Source organism: Gadus chalcogrammus, chromosome 6 (assembly GCF_026213295.1).
Source record: "Gadus chalcogrammus isolate NIFS_2021 chromosome 6, NIFS_Gcha_1.0, whole genome shotgun sequence".
NCBI lineage: Eukaryota > Metazoa > Chordata > Actinopteri > Gadiformes > Gadidae > Gadus > Gadus chalcogrammus.
Window position 1 is genome coordinate 20724829 of NC_079417.1, and position 16176 is coordinate 20741004.

The 16176-nt window shown below is 46.5% G+C and overlaps 2 protein-coding genes across 2 annotated transcripts; both read right to left on the bottom strand.

Annotated features, from left to right (window-relative positions):
* Positions 1-252: 252 nt before the first annotated feature.
* LOC130384890 (phospholipase A2-like) lies at positions 253-1954 on the bottom strand. The gene is made up of 4 exons (XM_056593287.1): positions 1862-1954; positions 1528-1678; positions 1147-1280; positions 253-374 (listed from the first exon to the last, which is right to left on the bottom strand). Exons 1-4 carry the CDS (start codon positions 1908-1910, stop codon positions 253-255), a joined length of 456 nt encoding a protein of 151 aa, XP_056449262.1. The 5' UTR covers positions 1911-1954.
* A 1803-nt stretch (positions 1955-3757) lies between these two features.
* LOC130384689 (phospholipase A2-like) lies at positions 3758-5832 on the bottom strand. Its single transcript, XM_056593006.1, has 4 exons — positions 5726-5832; positions 5379-5529; positions 5013-5146; positions 3758-4564 (listed from the first exon to the last, which is right to left on the bottom strand). Exons 1-4 carry the CDS (start codon positions 5772-5774, stop codon positions 4443-4445), a joined length of 456 nt encoding a protein of 151 aa, XP_056448981.1. The 5' UTR covers positions 5775-5832; the 3' UTR covers positions 3758-4442.
* Positions 5833-16176: the final 10344 nt, after the last annotated feature.

Sequence of the window (16176 nt, forward strand, 5' to 3'; positions counted from 1 at the left end):
GCCTAGGTCTAACCACCTCCCGAGCAGGTTAGGTCCACGGCGTGTGTTGCCGCAGCAACTAACTCTCGGTTGCGCTGAACCTGCTACCTGAAACGGAAAACCCAGAGTTTCCACTAACTCAGAGCGAACAAACTCGGGGTTGCCTCAAAACCAGCTACCTGAAACAGGGCTCCGGTCATAGTAATCTTATTTACAACAGAGCTCCTGGTCCTGATCATCTTATTTACTACAGAGCTCCTGGTCGTATTCATTTTATTTACTACAGAGCTCCTGGTTGTAGTGGTTGTGAGCTGGGATGAATTTTGCCTGGGAGAAACACATGGCTGCCTTCTTGTCACACTCGCAGATGAACATCTGACAGGCATCATTTGAACCTGTGTGGTGAAGGAAAGAAGAGGGAGGGAGAGAGGGAGAGATGGAGAGATGGAGAGATGAGGAGAACCCAAAGAGTAGGATAAGAGAAAGGAATTTAGCTTCACTTAAAGGTTGGGTATGGAATTCTCTTTTTTGGCCATTTTTGCAAAATTACTTGAAATCCTTATCATCACCCACTTACAGCCACTGAGTTAGAAGTACTGACATGAAAATTAAACAAGTCAATCATCTGTGGAACGGGCAGGGCTCGAATAACTCCAGCCAATGATTTCCAGACCCACCGAATGGCATTGGACAGTAAGTACGTCAATCAAACGGTCGTACTGCACTCCCCCTCCCCCGCTCCCCGCACAACCCCTTAGTGCACGTACTCAAAGCTCGTGACCCAGAGCGAGCTTCTGTTGTTATTCTGCGGTAGCTACTGGAGCTAGCTAACTAGCTGGCTGTTCACTCGTGCATGATTGCGCGTCCATGTACTTGGAATGGGTGGAGTCAGAGTCAGCGTTGAAGGAGAAGGGGTAGGACCATTCGAGTTGTGTATTTTCAAAATCTGTTGGCGTTTCGCAAATCCCATACCCCACCTTTAAAACCTGAAGTCAATACATGATATATGAAACAATTTTGAAAAATAATCTATTGCCATTGAAGCTCATTATCATCAGTAGTCTGAAGGATATTCTCAAAACTAAAATCACACACACAGAGTACATTGCATGTAATGTAATGTTACTCATCGCAGAGGTTTCCAGTAGCGGTCCATAATGCACTCACTGAGACAGGTCACGGTCTTGGTGCTCTTGTCACATGTTTGCTGGTAGCCATGTGTGTACGGGTTATCCAGGTAGGCTGTGCACGCCTTATCAGCCATGGCAGCATCGTAGCAATAGTCGTGAGTTTGGCAGCATCTGTCAATCATCATTAACAGTTCATCATAAAGGCACAAAATGGGCTGCAGTGACAAATGCACATCTAGAAAGATCACTTGCTGCAGCCGGGACGCAGGATGGTTTAGTGGATATGGGGGGTTAACTCCCATATCCACTAAACTGCTGAAGGTTGAGCAGGGAGTGTGTTTATTTTGTGTTTATTACTAAAACAAATAAATAATAAATCGACTGGATGAAAAATAACTTCCAAATGCTTTCTTCGTACGTGTCGAGGGCATCAACAGGTATTCCAGAGCCTCCCTTGCCACAGTAGCATCCATAGTCACCAAAGTGAAGGAGGGGCCAGATGTGAGGCATGGTACACTCAATCTGGGACCTGAGCCCCCATAGGGATCTCTTGCTGCGTGAGGCTAGCACTGGGAAGAGACAAGGAGCCATCAATACATACAGCAACAAATCAACAACTCTCTCCTTCCTTTTGTTTTGCTGCTATATTACGTGTTATTCAATGAATGATAATACATTGAAGAAGAAATAAATAGAAAAGCAATGAATAGAAAATAAACGTAAAGGTTGGAGCGTTTGTTTAGTATACTCACAGACTGGAAGACTGACGGCCAAGACGAGAACAACGTGAGACGCCTTCATGTTGCAAATTAATAAGCAATATTCCTGCTGCAACTTGGTCCATATTCTATATTTATAGACTACAATCCTTCTCAAAGTTCCACCCCTCTGCGATTTTATCAAATCTCTTTGAGAATATTTTTTTTATCTACAACAACATAACATTATCTCATTATCAACATTATCTCACACCAAGATACATTGGTTTGCAAACACACACACACACACAAACATACACACGCACACACACACACACGCACACACACACACACACACACACACACACACACACACACACACACACACACGTGTGTGTGTGTGTGTGTGTGTGTGTGTGTGTGTGTGTGTGTGTGTGTGTGTGTGTTGAACAGACGTTCAAGTTCATTGGAACCTTGGCTATGCAGGACTTTAGTACAAGTTGTAATTTAAACAGCGTGTCATTGACAGAGCTTTGTGATAAAATGAAAATGCACATTTATCTTCTTTTAACAACACGTTTTCAAGTGTGCTGACCAAGCACAACAAGGTGATACAAGCTGTTATATTTGACCAAAGCAAACAAAGCACTGTGGACAGTCAAACTAAACGCGCTTATTATTTATATATGCTGGCATATATAAATATTCCAGGACTGCTAGCAGGCCATTCCCTCGCCAAATTCTGGAGGTCTTCTCCACACATTGACCCTACGATCCAAATGCCGTAGGCATAATCTCGACTCATCACTAAACATAACGTTCCTCCACATGTTCATGTGTGTGTGTGGGAGTGTGTGGACGATGGCTGGTTTCATTTTGTCCGATTGGTCTGACTGGGTGAGGCTGCACACCTGTTGCACATTGAATAATGCACATTGAGCAGGTTAAACAAGCTGTCTCCACACACACACTGGGGAGATCTCCTGGATGGCAGCGGAGCACCCTTGCCATGTTAATTATCAAGCCGTTGCATTAAACCAGATTTTTAACACCACCACCCTTTGTCCTTTGTCTGGAGGAGCCCAAAAGAATTAACCAAGGTGGAGGCAGTGCGACAGGAGCTAAGGAGGTAGAGCGGCTGGTAACCGTGAAGTTTCTAGTTCAATCCCCGGCTACTCCTAGCTGAATGTCGAGGTGTCCATGAGCAGGAGGCAAAGAACGGATGCTTAGAGCGGAAATTAAAGATTCTATATTACTGTATATTGCTTTGTCATCAAGTTGGAGTTCATTGACATGGGGGTAAGTTGTGTATGGTTGGGAAATGGTGAGGGATATAGAGGGAATTTACCGGATATGATTTGAAGGTGAACCAGGAGAGGGAAAGACTCGTACGGTCTGAGGCTTTCTAATTTATAGCAATTTTAGCAGAGCCCTATGCCCTGTTTCATATAAAAGAGACCAGACATCTTTATCATATTCACAAGTCCTTCGATGCTCCAATTAATGGTGTGTTTCTTTCATCTTCGTATGACCTCTCAGGGAGGGATAACATCACTTCCGGTTGGGCTAGAACAACCACATTTACAATTTTGCATGTCCTTTAAGTCCTCTTTCATATTTATAAATCAAAAACATGCCTTTAGCTTGGTCCTAAGTGTACTAGACCCCTAGTTCGTCAAACAACTCATCAGGTCCGGTCGGGCTAGAGCCTCCACTACATTGAACATGGAAAGACGTGGGGGCCTTCTGGCCATACAAGGAGATGTTCTCATCATAGATGGAGGTATTTGGGTCTCATACATGGTGGTTCTGGGTGTGAGGGTTGTCCGAGATAGGCAGGCATACGTTATTATGCGGAACAAGGCCATGGCACATCTGAGTCTCAATCCTTTAGAAACAAATACAATTCTACAATTTAAGGTAAATCTGAAAGTTATTTTTTAATCATTGTCCAACAGGGTATATTTGAACATTTTCTTTCCAAATCAAGAAAAGCTGTCGAAACATCTACAATACATTTGTTTTTTAACATCCTTTTACAAAATGCATTGTGACATATCACTTGGCAAATCGTTTTTTTACGTTCAAGTTGCCTCAAGTGGTCCCCAAACCCCGGCTGTGGTTCGCACACACACCTGCTCGTCAACAGGTGAGCCAGAGCCCCGCCTTCCCGCAGGAGCAGCCATAGTACTGCAGTTCAGCACAGGCCAGCTGTCATTTAGCCAAGAATCACAGATCTGAGCTGCCCCCGTGCACGCTAACCCCGCAGGGCCAACACTAGAAGTGCAAAAACAAACACCATCTCCTTATTTATCACATAACCTACAACAACAATAAACAAGGTGTCTTCATGAGGAACAATTAGAATAGAACAGACAGTTCTGTTTAATTATTTTATCGACAAATAATTTCATAAATGAACACCTAAACATCTTCTCGCCCACTGTGTGTGTGTTCGATGGATGTATTAGGTATGTCCTCAAAGGGTGATCAGAGGTTGTGGTTGTTTCCTTCAGAGCTTCCGGTCCTAATAATGTTATTTACTACAGAGCTCCTGGTCCTAGTCATCTTATTTACAACAGAGCTCCTGGTCCTGATCATCTTATTTACTACAGAGCTCCTGGTCGTATTCATTTTATTTACTGCAGAGCTCCTGGTTGTAGTGGTCGTGAGCTGGGATGTATTTTGCCTGGGAGAAACACATGGCTGCCTTCTTGTCACACTCACAGATGAACATCTGACATTTGTCATTGGAACCTGTGTGGTGAAGGACAAAAGAGGGATGGAGAGAGGGAGAGATTGAGGGATAAGGAGAACACAAAGAGTAGTATTAGAGAATGGAATTTCTTTCAAATCAAATTCCATCAAATGCATCATAAAACTAGCCCTTAAATGAGCCACGCTTTGAATTAAATAAATTACCAAACCAGGGCTTAGATTCAATGTATCATTCATCCACACCTTGAATCAAACTTTTAACACGTAAACAAAAACTAATTTAATCCTTTGGATATTAGCTTCACTTAAAATCTGAAGTCAATACATGATAACAATTTTGAAACCTAATCTACTGCCATTGAAGCTCATTATCATCAGTAGTCTGAAGAATATTCTCAAAACTAAAATCACACACACAGAGTACATTGTATGTAATGTAATGTTACTCATCGCAGAGGTTTCCAGTAGCGGTCCATAATGCACTCACTGAGACAGGTCACCGTCTTGGTGCTCTTGTCACATGTTTGCTGGTAGCCATGTGTGTACGGGTTATCCAGGTAGGCCGTGCACGCCTTATCAGCCATGGCAGCATCGTAGCAATAGTCATGAGTTTGGCAGCATCTGTCAATCATCATTAACAGTTCATCATAAAGGCACAAAATGGGCTGCAGTGACATATGCACATCTAGCAAGATCAATTGCTGCAGCCGGGACGCAGGATGGTTTAGTGGATATGGGGGGGGGGAAATGCTGAAGGTTGAGCAGGGAGTGTGTTTATTATGTGTTTATTACTAAAACTAATAAATAATAAATCAACTGGATGAAAAGTAACTTCCAAATGCTTTCTACGTACGTGTCGAGGGCATCAACAGGTATTCCAGAGCCTCCCTTGCCACAGTAGCATCCATAGTCACCAAAGTGAATGAGGGGCCAGATTTGAGGCATAGTGCACTCAATCTGGGACCTGAGCCCCCATAGGGATCTCTTGCTGCGTGAGGCTAGCACTGGGAAGAGATAAGGAGCCATCAATACATACAGCAACCAATCAACAACTCTCTCCTTCCTTTTGTTTTTATTTTGCTATTATAATAAATGTTACCAAATTAATGATAATACCTTGAAAAATAGAAAATACAAAGAAGAAATAAAATAGCAGGAATAGAAAATAAAAGTCAAAGTTGGAGCGTATGTTATACTTACAGACTGGAAGCCAGACGGCCAAGACGAGAACAACGTGAGACGCCTTCATGTTGCGAATTAATAAGCAATATTCCTGCTGCAACTTGGTCCATATTCTATCTCCACCCGTCTGCGATTTTCCACCACTTTATCAAATCTCTGAGAATGCATTTTTATCTACAACAACATACACTATCTCACACCAATATACATTGGTTTGCATACACACACACACACATACACACACACACACACACACACACACACACACACACACGCACACACACACACACACACACACACACACACACACACACACACACACACACACACACACACACACACACGCACACGCACACGCACACACAGCATGAGTACATTCACAGACGTTCAAGTTCATTGGAACTTGGCCATGTGGGATTTTAGCATTAGGTTGTCATTTAAACAGCGTGTCATTGACACAGCTCTGTGATAAAAATGAAAATGCATACATACTTTAAACATGTTTTAAAGTTTGCTCAAGTGTGCTCGAGTGTGTTGACCAACCACCACAAGGTTATACAAGCTGTTATATTTGAACAAAGCAAACAAAGCACTGCGGACAGTCTAAATATGCCTGCTGAATAATTTATTCATGCCTATTATTTATATTTGAGTCAGATTCCATTAAGATGTTTACCATTTATTTACCATCCAATGCACTTTAATACTACTATATATATATATATATATATATGTGTGTGTTTGTGTGTGGGAGTATTATGTGGACGATGGCTGGTAGAAGTATCCTCCTTTGGCAGAGTCTGATTGGACTCAGGGGCTGGGTTAGGCTGCACACCTGTTGCACATTGAGTAATGCACATTGAGCAGGTTTAACCAGCGATCTCCACCCACACACTGGGGAGATCTCCTGAATGGCAGTGGAGCACCCTTGCCATTGTAATATAATAGAATAAAATAGAATAAATACTGTGGCCTTTAGGTGGAGGAGCCCAAAGTAAGTCCCCTAGGTGATGTGGCAGTCCCCTAGTTGGAGTGTAGCAGTCACCTAGATGGTGTGTGGCATTTGCTACACTGGATGTTGGGCCCCTCCAGACTGCTGGGAACCCAAAAGGGATGTCCAGGGACCCACTGGGACACCAGTAACGGAGATGGACAGCCACCACCCAGCTCCAGCCCTTTCCAAAGCAGCAGAGTGGGAGCCCAGCGAAGGACGGAGGAGGCAACTGCCTGCAGCCACCCGCCCCTGCACTCGGCCCGCAGAGGCTCAGGTCCAGCCAGCCCTCGGCCAGCCAGTACAGGAGCAAAAGGCCCTGTGCTCAATGAGGTAGATGGAGGGGAAGGCCCTGTCGCCCTGAGAGAAGGTGGCCCTACCCAACCCAGTCGCCAAGAAAAAACGTCAGTGGTGTACGTTTCCATGAACACTGGATACGTAGCATTTCAACGTAAAAAATAGCGTGTTATACCTACAGTATCCACGTGTGCCGCTGTGGAGGCGGGTTTCGGGGTTTGGGTTTCACGGCTTTCGCGGCAAATTGTGGACACGATTGTTTAGGGGGGGGGGGGGGGGAGACTGTTGTTGACCGGGGAGGGGGGGGGGGGGGGAGAGACACGTTTGTTGAGGGGGGACGACGACACACGATTGTGGGGGGACGACGACGACGACGACACGTTAGTTGAAGGGGGGGGGGGGACACGTTTGTTGAGGGGGGGGGAGACACGTTTGTAGGGGGGGGGGGGGCACGCTCGACAACGAGAGTTGGTTTTTATTGAACGAGACTTCAACACGGAACAGCTGCGCGAAACGATGGTCACGTCACTCTCGGTGACGGTGTCGACAATAATGAACACACGGACAATGTTAATAGAACAACACACAACCACATAACATCCCGAACCCATTAACCCCACTTAATCCTAACAACAAAACAAGTTAACAAAAGCCCCATTTGTCAACTGAGAACCCCAATTCCCAGAATCCCCCGCGGCTCCGGAACACGGCGTAGCTTATATTAATCTTTATTATCTGAATGGGAAATGCAATATTTTAGGACAGATACACCATTAAACGCGTTTCTAATGACATTTCTAGCGAGAAATGTACATTTTCCTTACATAATCTTCAGTCAGTGAATGTGTATGATCTTTATTAATCTTTATTATCTGAATGGGAAATGCAATATTTTAGGACCGATTCACCGTTAAACGTGTTTCTAATAACATTTCTAGCGAGAAATATACTTTTTAATTGCATAATCTTCAGTCAGTGATTGTGTCTGATCTTTAGTTTTATAGTTATTAGGAGTTGATCGGCTCGCTCGCATGTTTCAACGACGTCAGGTTGCTTTCGCTAAACTAGCAGCTCACGTGCTTCCTGCGTTTGTGTTATTAAACTGTTACTTTATGTAACTTTTAATGATATCATCTTGTTAGAAACACGTATATCTGAGAGCCAACCCAGTCGCCAAAAACATACCTACGTTGACAGTGTACGTTTCGTGAACACTGGATTACGTCGCATTTCAACATAAAATAGCGTGTTATACACACACACACGCACGCACATGCACAGACACACACACACACACACACACACACACACACACACACACACAAGCACACACACGCACGCACAGACACACAGACACAGACACAGACACACACACACACACACACACACACACACACACACACGCGCACACACGCACACACGCACACGGTGCATTTCGCTGCTAAAACAACAACAAAAAAATATTCCCTCAAATATTATTACTTTCAAAACGTTGGCCAAAATGGCCAATAATATCTTTTTTTTTTGGGATGCTTCTAGGACATTTTGGGTGGATTTTGAACGGTATGTGGGGGGCACGTTTTTTGCAGGACCTGGCTATGGAGTTAGATTCATGCCAAAACCCCTCACACACGTAAAACGTGTTTTGCTCACGCAAAACGTGTTTTGCTCACGCATAACGATTCACACGCACACAAAACGTGTTTTACTCACGCAAAATGATTCACACACACGCTCAGTGTGGTTTGCAAATGCAAAACATCATTCACAAACTAAAGCATTTTGCTTCAGAAACAAATACAGTATGTTTTACACAAAGTACAAAAAAAAATCCTTCAAGTACACAAAACAATTCTACAAGTACGGAACACGAAAGCTGCGCGTGGATCGGAATGCATTTGCGCACGGATCGGATTGCATTTGTGTGAGGAACAGCAAGGCGGAAAATTAGTGCCAAAAGTCACGTGACAAATAAATGTCCTGTTATTCACACTACACAACAGCAGGTGGCGGTGTTGAGTCAGTTTAAGGACGCCAGGACGATCTTTTTTCTCCCCAAAATCTTTATTTGATGCCGGCCAAACGTGTGTGGATTCAACTCCATACTATGCGACTTGCCGCCCCTTTGTCACGGAATCGTACGACACGGAGAAAAGCTAGTTTGGGAGATTAAATTGAACAAAATGAGCGGCCAACAGGTGAGTCCAATGGAAGTGTCGCCACTCTGTTTTGGAATCAAATAAAGATTTTGGGGAGAAAAAAGATCGTCCTGGCGGCCTTAAACTGACTCAACACCGCCACCTGCTGTTGTGTAGTGTGAATAACAGGACATTTATTTGTCACGTGACTTTTGGCACTAATTTTCCGCCTTGCTGTTCCTCACACAAATGCAATCCGATCCGTGCGCAAATGCATTCCGATCCACGCGCAGCTTTCGTGTTCCGTACTTGTAGAATTGTTTTGTGTACTTGAAGGATTTTTTTTTGTACTTTGTGTAAAACATACTGTATTTGTTTCTGAAGCAAAATGCTTTAGTTTGTGAATGATGTTTTGCATTTGCAAACCACACTGAGCGTGTGTGTGAATCATTTTGCGTGAGTAAAACACGTTTTGTGTGCGTGTGAATCGTTATGCGTGAGCAAAACACGTTTTGCGTGTGTGAGGGGTTTTGGCATGAATCTAACTCCATACCTGGCAACCCTGCGCTGTTGCCCGAGATCTGGGTCCACCCCGGCGTGGTGCTGTCTCCTTTTGACCTTTTGACCCCAGACTTCTGGGGGAATAGCTGAATCAATTCATTAGTCAATCAGAAGCATGTAAATATCTTTCCGGTGGGGTAAGAGGACGAACAAGGTGTCCTTCAACATCTACGCTTCCAGGCGATTGCAACGGTGCCACACATGAGCATATTCGAACATGTTTAATGGTAGTAATTAGCTGTCGAAATTGGAGGCCTTAATCAATACTGAGCAGCTATTGATTTGCTTCCCGATAAAGATTTGTCACAAATGACATGTTATTTAGCATCTACACGTTGAGCTGAGTCCAATGACACCAAGAACGACACTCTAGCTAATGGTAACATGTATTTTACATGGTACACCTAGGTCTAGGACATGATCTCGGTGTAGCAAGAGGCCAAGCTTGATCTCATTGGACTCAGCTTAACGTGTAGATGCTAATTAACATGTAATTTGTCAAAAATCTCCATCGGGAAGCAAATCTATAGCTGGTCATTATTGATAAAGGCCTCCAAAATCGACAGCTAATTACTACCCCAAAACATATTCAAATATGATCATGTGTGGCACTGTTGCAATCGTCTCGAAACGTAGATGTCAAAGGACACCTTGTTTGCTCTGTTGCACCACCGGGAACATATTTTCATACTTCTAATGGATTGATTCATATTTTAAGGTTCTCGGAGTGAGACTTTAAGTGGCTGCAGCAGAAGTGTTGAGACGAAAGATGATATCAAGAGATTTATAGAATATTCCCATTCACATTTTGTTTCTTCGTCGTAACATCCGACCAAACATCCTTCACATTCACAGAGCGAAGATTATGAAAGTCCAGGCTCAGCAAGTGCTCCATCTCGTTGCACCTGCACCCAGCGGCTCGCTTGCAAGATTTTATTACTAGGAAATTAAAGATAGCATTATACTATATATAGCTTTGCATTGAAGTTGGAGTAAATTGACATGGGAGTAAGTTGTGTATGGTTGGGGAGTGTTGAGAAATAGAGAGGGGATTTACCGGATATGACTTGAAGGTGACGGAGGATAGGGAGGGACGTACTGTGTCAGGCATTCCTGTAGGGCTAGAGACCCTCCAATTTATAACAGTTTTAGCAGCGCCTAATGCGCTGATTCATATAAAAGAGACTAGACATCTCTATCTTATTCACAAGTCTTTCTAGGCTCCCATTAATGTTTTTCATCTTGGTATGACCTCTCAGGGAGGGACGGATCACTTTCGGTTGGGCTAGAACTACCAAATGTATAATCTAGTAAGTCCTTTAGGCCCTCTTTCATGTAAAAAATAAATAAATCTTTAGTTCATATCCAAGTGTACTAGAACCCCAGATCACCCACCAATTCCATCAGGCATCAGGCATGCATACTGTGGCGAATATGAAAAGCAGAGGCGTACTATATTCTTTCAGTGACTTTATTGAAAAATCCCGGGTTCACCTTAACCACAACGAGGCTCAAAGAGCACCCCGTAACCAAAACAAAGCTCAACGTCTTTTTAACTCAACAACACAACAAACATGACCCCGGCGCTACATTGCCCCCCACCAGAATGTCGCCTGTCCTCAGCCGACAACAAAGTCCTGTTAGCGACGGGGAGGCCGCCGCCGCCTGTGAGCCCGTGGGGTCGCATGCCCCAACCCCCCACTGTCTGTTCGAGTCGGAGGACTCGTCGGTGTGAGTGGAGCCCTGCTGGGTGAGCTGGGTGTGTCGGGTAGTTCGGCCGCCAGGGGGCGGTAGGGTGCCAAGCGGTCTCTGTACACCACCACCCGCCCACGGGCACACATCTTCTACCGCTACACAACATCGAAAAGTTGTTCCAGCACCTCACCGGGCCTCACCCACTGGCTAGTCAGTTTGGGGGGGACCCCTTTTTTCCGGGTTGGGTTGAGACTCACACCCTCTTCCCAGGCATGAAGGAGCGGCCCTGGCAACGGAGGTCATACCCCCGCTTTTGTCGTGACCCCGCCTGTTCCTGACGCTGCCTGGCAAACTCGTGAGCCTCTGCCAGACGCTTCTTGATGTCCCGCAGGTACTCGAAGCCCGGTATCTTGGGGAGATCAGTGTCGGGGGGTTTCGCCGAAGGCTAGGTCCACAGGCGTCCGCAGCTCTCTGCCGAACATAAGTATGGCTGGCGTGCACCCCGTGCTCTCTTGCACCGCTCAGCCATAAGCCCACAGGACAAGGGGTAGGTGGCGGTCCCAGTCTCGCTGGTGTCGTGAGGTGACGATGGCCAGTTGCGTGGCAAGCGTCCGGTTGAACCGCTCCACTCGCCCGTCGCTCTGGCGGTGGAGGGGCGTTCACAGTGTCTGCAGTCCTCACAGGGGCGTCGGGACAGGGCATGCCACCGAGCTGTGCAGACGCCCAGCTCGGTGTTGGACTTCAAAATCGTAGTCCTGTAGGGCCTCGATCCACCGGGCCACCTGACCCTCAGGCTCCATGAAGCTGAGCAACCAGGTCAGGGACGCATGGTCTGTCCGGAGAAGGAACCGCTGGCCATAGAGGTAGGGGCGAAAGTGTTTGAACGCCTCAACCAACGCCGGGAGCTCACGTCGGGTGACGCAGTAGTTGTGCTCGGGGCGAGACAAGGAGCGACTGTAGTAAGCCACCACCCTCTCGCCCCCTGCTCCCCATTGTGACAGGACTGCCCCCAGTCCCACGTCACTGGCATCCGTGTCATCTATGAAGCTGCGGCCAGGGTCAGGAAGGGCCAGGATGGGTGCGGTTGTCAGAGCAGCACAGAGCTGGGCGAGGGCGGTTGCACAGTTGTCCTCCCAGCTGAACTCCCACCCCTTGTCCGTGAGACGGTGCAGGGGGGCGGCAATTGATGCAAAGTCACGGACGAACCGTCGATAGTATGAGGCGAGCCCCAGGAAGCTGCGCACCTCACCGACATTTTGGGGGATGGGTCAATTCCTCACCACCTCCACCTTGGCAGGGTCCGTAGCCACGCCTTCTGGCCCCACCACATGGCCCAGGAACCTGGTCTCGCGCTGTAGTAGGTTGCACTTTTTGGGGTGTAGGCGCAGGCCTGCACCCCGAATGGCTTGGAAGACCTGACGGAGGTTCTGCAGGGCCAGCTCGAAGTCCCTGGCGTGGACCAGAAGGTCATCAAGGTAAACCACCCACTGTTTTCCGTGGACGTGAGCCAAAACCCTCTCCATAAGTCTCTCGAACGTGGCGGGAGCATTGCAGAAAGGGCATCACCCTGAACTGCCAGAGCCGATGGTGAAAGCCGTCTTGGGTCTTGCATCTGGTGCCAGCTCCACCTGCCAGTAGCCGCTCCACAGGTCTAGTGAGCTGAACCACTGAGACCCTGCGACTTTGTCCATCTATGCGGGGCAAGGGATAAGAGTCCTTTCTGTTACATCGTTCAAGTGACGTTAGTCCACACAGAACCTCCAGGTGTCGTCCTTCTTTTTGACCAGGAGGGCAGGGGCAGCCCAGGGGCTGTTGGATGGCTCTATCACCCCCGCCTCAGCAATCTCCCGGATTGTCGTTCTTGTCCACGCTAGTCGCAGGGAGCGTGACGTCACATACGAGACGTGTAGTCTTTCTCATTGTGTTTTCTCTACAGCCTTTAACTGAACAATTGCACAATAAACGGTCAAACTGCAAAACTGCTGCAGCCAGTCCAACTTGCGCTAGGTACGGCTCCAGGGCTGTAATGCCGGCGTATCGTGGGAGCTTGAAGGTGTCCCGTGGTGCTGGGCTAGCGATGGGCATGCTGGCAGCAGCGGCCGGCGGCGAGGCGGTCGGCGGCGTCCTCCCAGCGCCGGTCGGCGACGTCCTCTCGGCGGCGATGATCAACAGCGAGCTCTCCGCATCGGCCCGCGAAGTACTCTCCACGGCGGCGGTGAGCAGCGGTAAGCTCTCAGCTCCGGTCAGCGGCGTCCTCCTGACGGCGGCGGTCAGCGACGCCCTCTCCTCGGTGGTGTAGGTCAGCGTTGGCAGTAGGGATGGGAATTGATAAGAATTTCATGATTCCGATTCCCATTCTGCTTATCGATCCGATTCCTTATCGATTATCTTATCGATTCTCATTGGGTGAGAAAATAAGTACAAATGTGTTTGTTTGTATTAAATCTCTTTAATATCTGATCAGAAGTGCGTCTAGTATTAGGAAATTGTACATTATCAAATCCATTGGTCTAGACAAAAAAATATATGTTTGGCTTTTTAAGCCCAAATGCCATTATTATGGGCCATAAAACTAAAAACACAGACTGAAAACAGTAAAGTAAGAGCTTGTGCCTTTTGGAATGCGAACAGTGCTCATTTGCATTCTACTTGTAACAAAATTCAACTGACAAAAACAAAATGAAGCATTGATTAGACAGAGATTTATTAGATGGGCCTACCTAATAAACTGTTGGAACACACAAGACCGGAAACCATAGCAACGCCGGTAAACAAACCCCGAGAAGCCCAATCCCTATGAGAGCTCCCCACGCTACAGCCATACGGAGGCGACAGATATTGTATATATATATTGTATATGTATATATTGTATCTGATATTATATATACAATTATATTATCTTATATAATATTATATATAGAGCTCCGGGAGTCGCAAACTGCAACAATCACTTTCTCCTCCATGCCGCAGTTCACCCCGGACTGCACTGCACTGAGTTTGAAGGTTGAACGCTGATTGGCTGTTACGTTACACATGTCACTCAGTTGTCACGCTGTTGAACGCTGATTGGCTGTCATCACGACAAAAACTTGTCGCCGATTTTCTCTCGCGAAAAATTCGCCCGATACGCGTCCCTACGTTCACATTGTATGGGATCTTGTCGCCCCGTCGCGTTTGGTGTGAACGCACAATGCGATTCTTGCTCGGCGGCGCCATGTTTGCTGCGTTCTGAACCAAAACAAAGCAGCGTGTGTGTGACGCATTTGCTGCGACCGGAACCGATAAGCGGAATCGTTAAGCAGGCTTGCTAATGATTCCAAGGAATCGGTTGACTCGGCACCGGTTCTGAACAAGAACCGGTTCTCGATTCCCATCCCTAGGTGGCAGTCTCTCTGGGCTGGTCACTCGCCAGCGGTCAGCGTGCTCAACTTCGGCTGACACCCGTCATGCATGGCGGCGGGGAGCACTGGCACCGTCGGGTCGAACACTCACCTCCGCAGGAAGATCTTCGCCGAGACGCTGAAGGACTTTGAAAAGTGGCACAGGTCTTTAGGCTTGATTATTTGCATTAACATGATGAATCTATAAAAAGCAATACGGCACAAAATATTTCTGAAAACTAATATAACTTCACTTCATTTGATCGTGTAGCCTACTGCTCTGCCATTTCCAAGAACCCGCCCAGTGAACGCAGAGGATTGTGGGTAGTTTTGGCTCGTCTAGGATGCAGCGATGCATCCTTGAAAAATCTCGGAATTCTCAAAAAATAAGGACGCAAAAATGGCGCGGCTTTCGAGTGTTCTCAACATTGGAACAGTAGCTGTTTCTCAATTTGCGTACTTGTGCGTGCTCGCGTGCTTGTGGACTCGTGAAACGTCATCAGTCGTTGCCCGAGCACTGTTCCAATTCGAAGCACGCATCAAGCGAGTACTGTCGTAAAACCCGGAAGTGTTCTTGATGCGTGCTCGATCTCGCCGTTTCACCGAGCATGCATCGGAGGTGGCTCGTGTGTACTTGCAACCGCTATAAATCCCAGGATGCATTTCACACTCGCAGCAGTACGATGGCGGACAAGAACTTGTGTTGCATGAATTAAGCTCTCAGAACATTTCACTTAGTTTTATAAAAATTGAATGGATTTTCCTTTTAATAAAGACGATTCGATCAACCGCAACAAAGATTTTGTGACTTCCCCAAAGAGGCTCCATGCGAAGGAGACATGACCACATTCATAACAGACAAAAGTCAAATAAATATCGATCAGCTTGATTGCTGCCATGTTTTATTCATAAGCGCACGTGTGTTTACAAGCGGACACGCAGTATTAAAAAGCGGAAGCGGAAGCGCTTCCACACTACCAAGTCGTTCCAAAGTCTGAACGTTACAAATGCTAGGAAGCACTTGAGCTAGCACTCTAGTCTCATCTCCATAGGACGCGACTAGCAAGGACGCGTCCTAGCAAGGCTGCAGCCTTCACTTTGGGAAACAGCCCCTCTGCCATATTTTATATCCCGTGCAGCGTGTGAACGCAGTGGATTGTGGGTAGTTTTGGCTCGCAAATGGCGCGGCTTTCGAGTGTCCTCAACATTGGAACAGTGCTTGTCGTGTTCTATGACGTAACGTCCTCAAAAGGGCGGCCGTTGAGCATGCTTCCTTGACATTGGGAAACAGCCATGTTGTGACTTAGATGAATGGACGCCATTTTGGAATCCGTTGTCCATTCTATGATATGTCCATGCATCTGAGTCACAATCTTTTAGATCAAATACAATTCTACAATTTAAGGT

Coding starts and splice junctions, on each gene's coding strand:
- LOC130384890 (XM_056593287.1), bottom strand. CDS start 1,910: ATGAAGGCGTCTCACGTTGTTCTCGTCTTGGCCGTCAGTCTTCCAGTC. Junction 1,679..1,861: donor GGCCGTCAGTCTTCCAGTCT/GTGAGTATACTA, acceptor GTCTCTTCCCAG/TGCTAGCCTCACGCAGCAAG. Junction 375..1,146: donor CAAGACCGTGACCTGTCTCA/GTGAGTGCATTA, acceptor TTCACCACACAG/GTTCAAATGATGCCTGTCAG.
- LOC130384689 (XM_056593006.1), bottom strand. CDS start 5,774: ATGAAGGCGTCTCACGTTGTTCTCGTCTTGGCCGTCTGGCTTCCAGTC. Junction 5,530..5,725: donor GGCCGTCTGGCTTCCAGTCT/GTAAGTATAACA, acceptor ATCTCTTCCCAG/TGCTAGCCTCACGCAGCAAG. Junction 4,565..5,012: donor CAAGACGGTGACCTGTCTCA/GTGAGTGCATTA, acceptor TTCACCACACAG/GTTCCAATGACAAATGTCAG.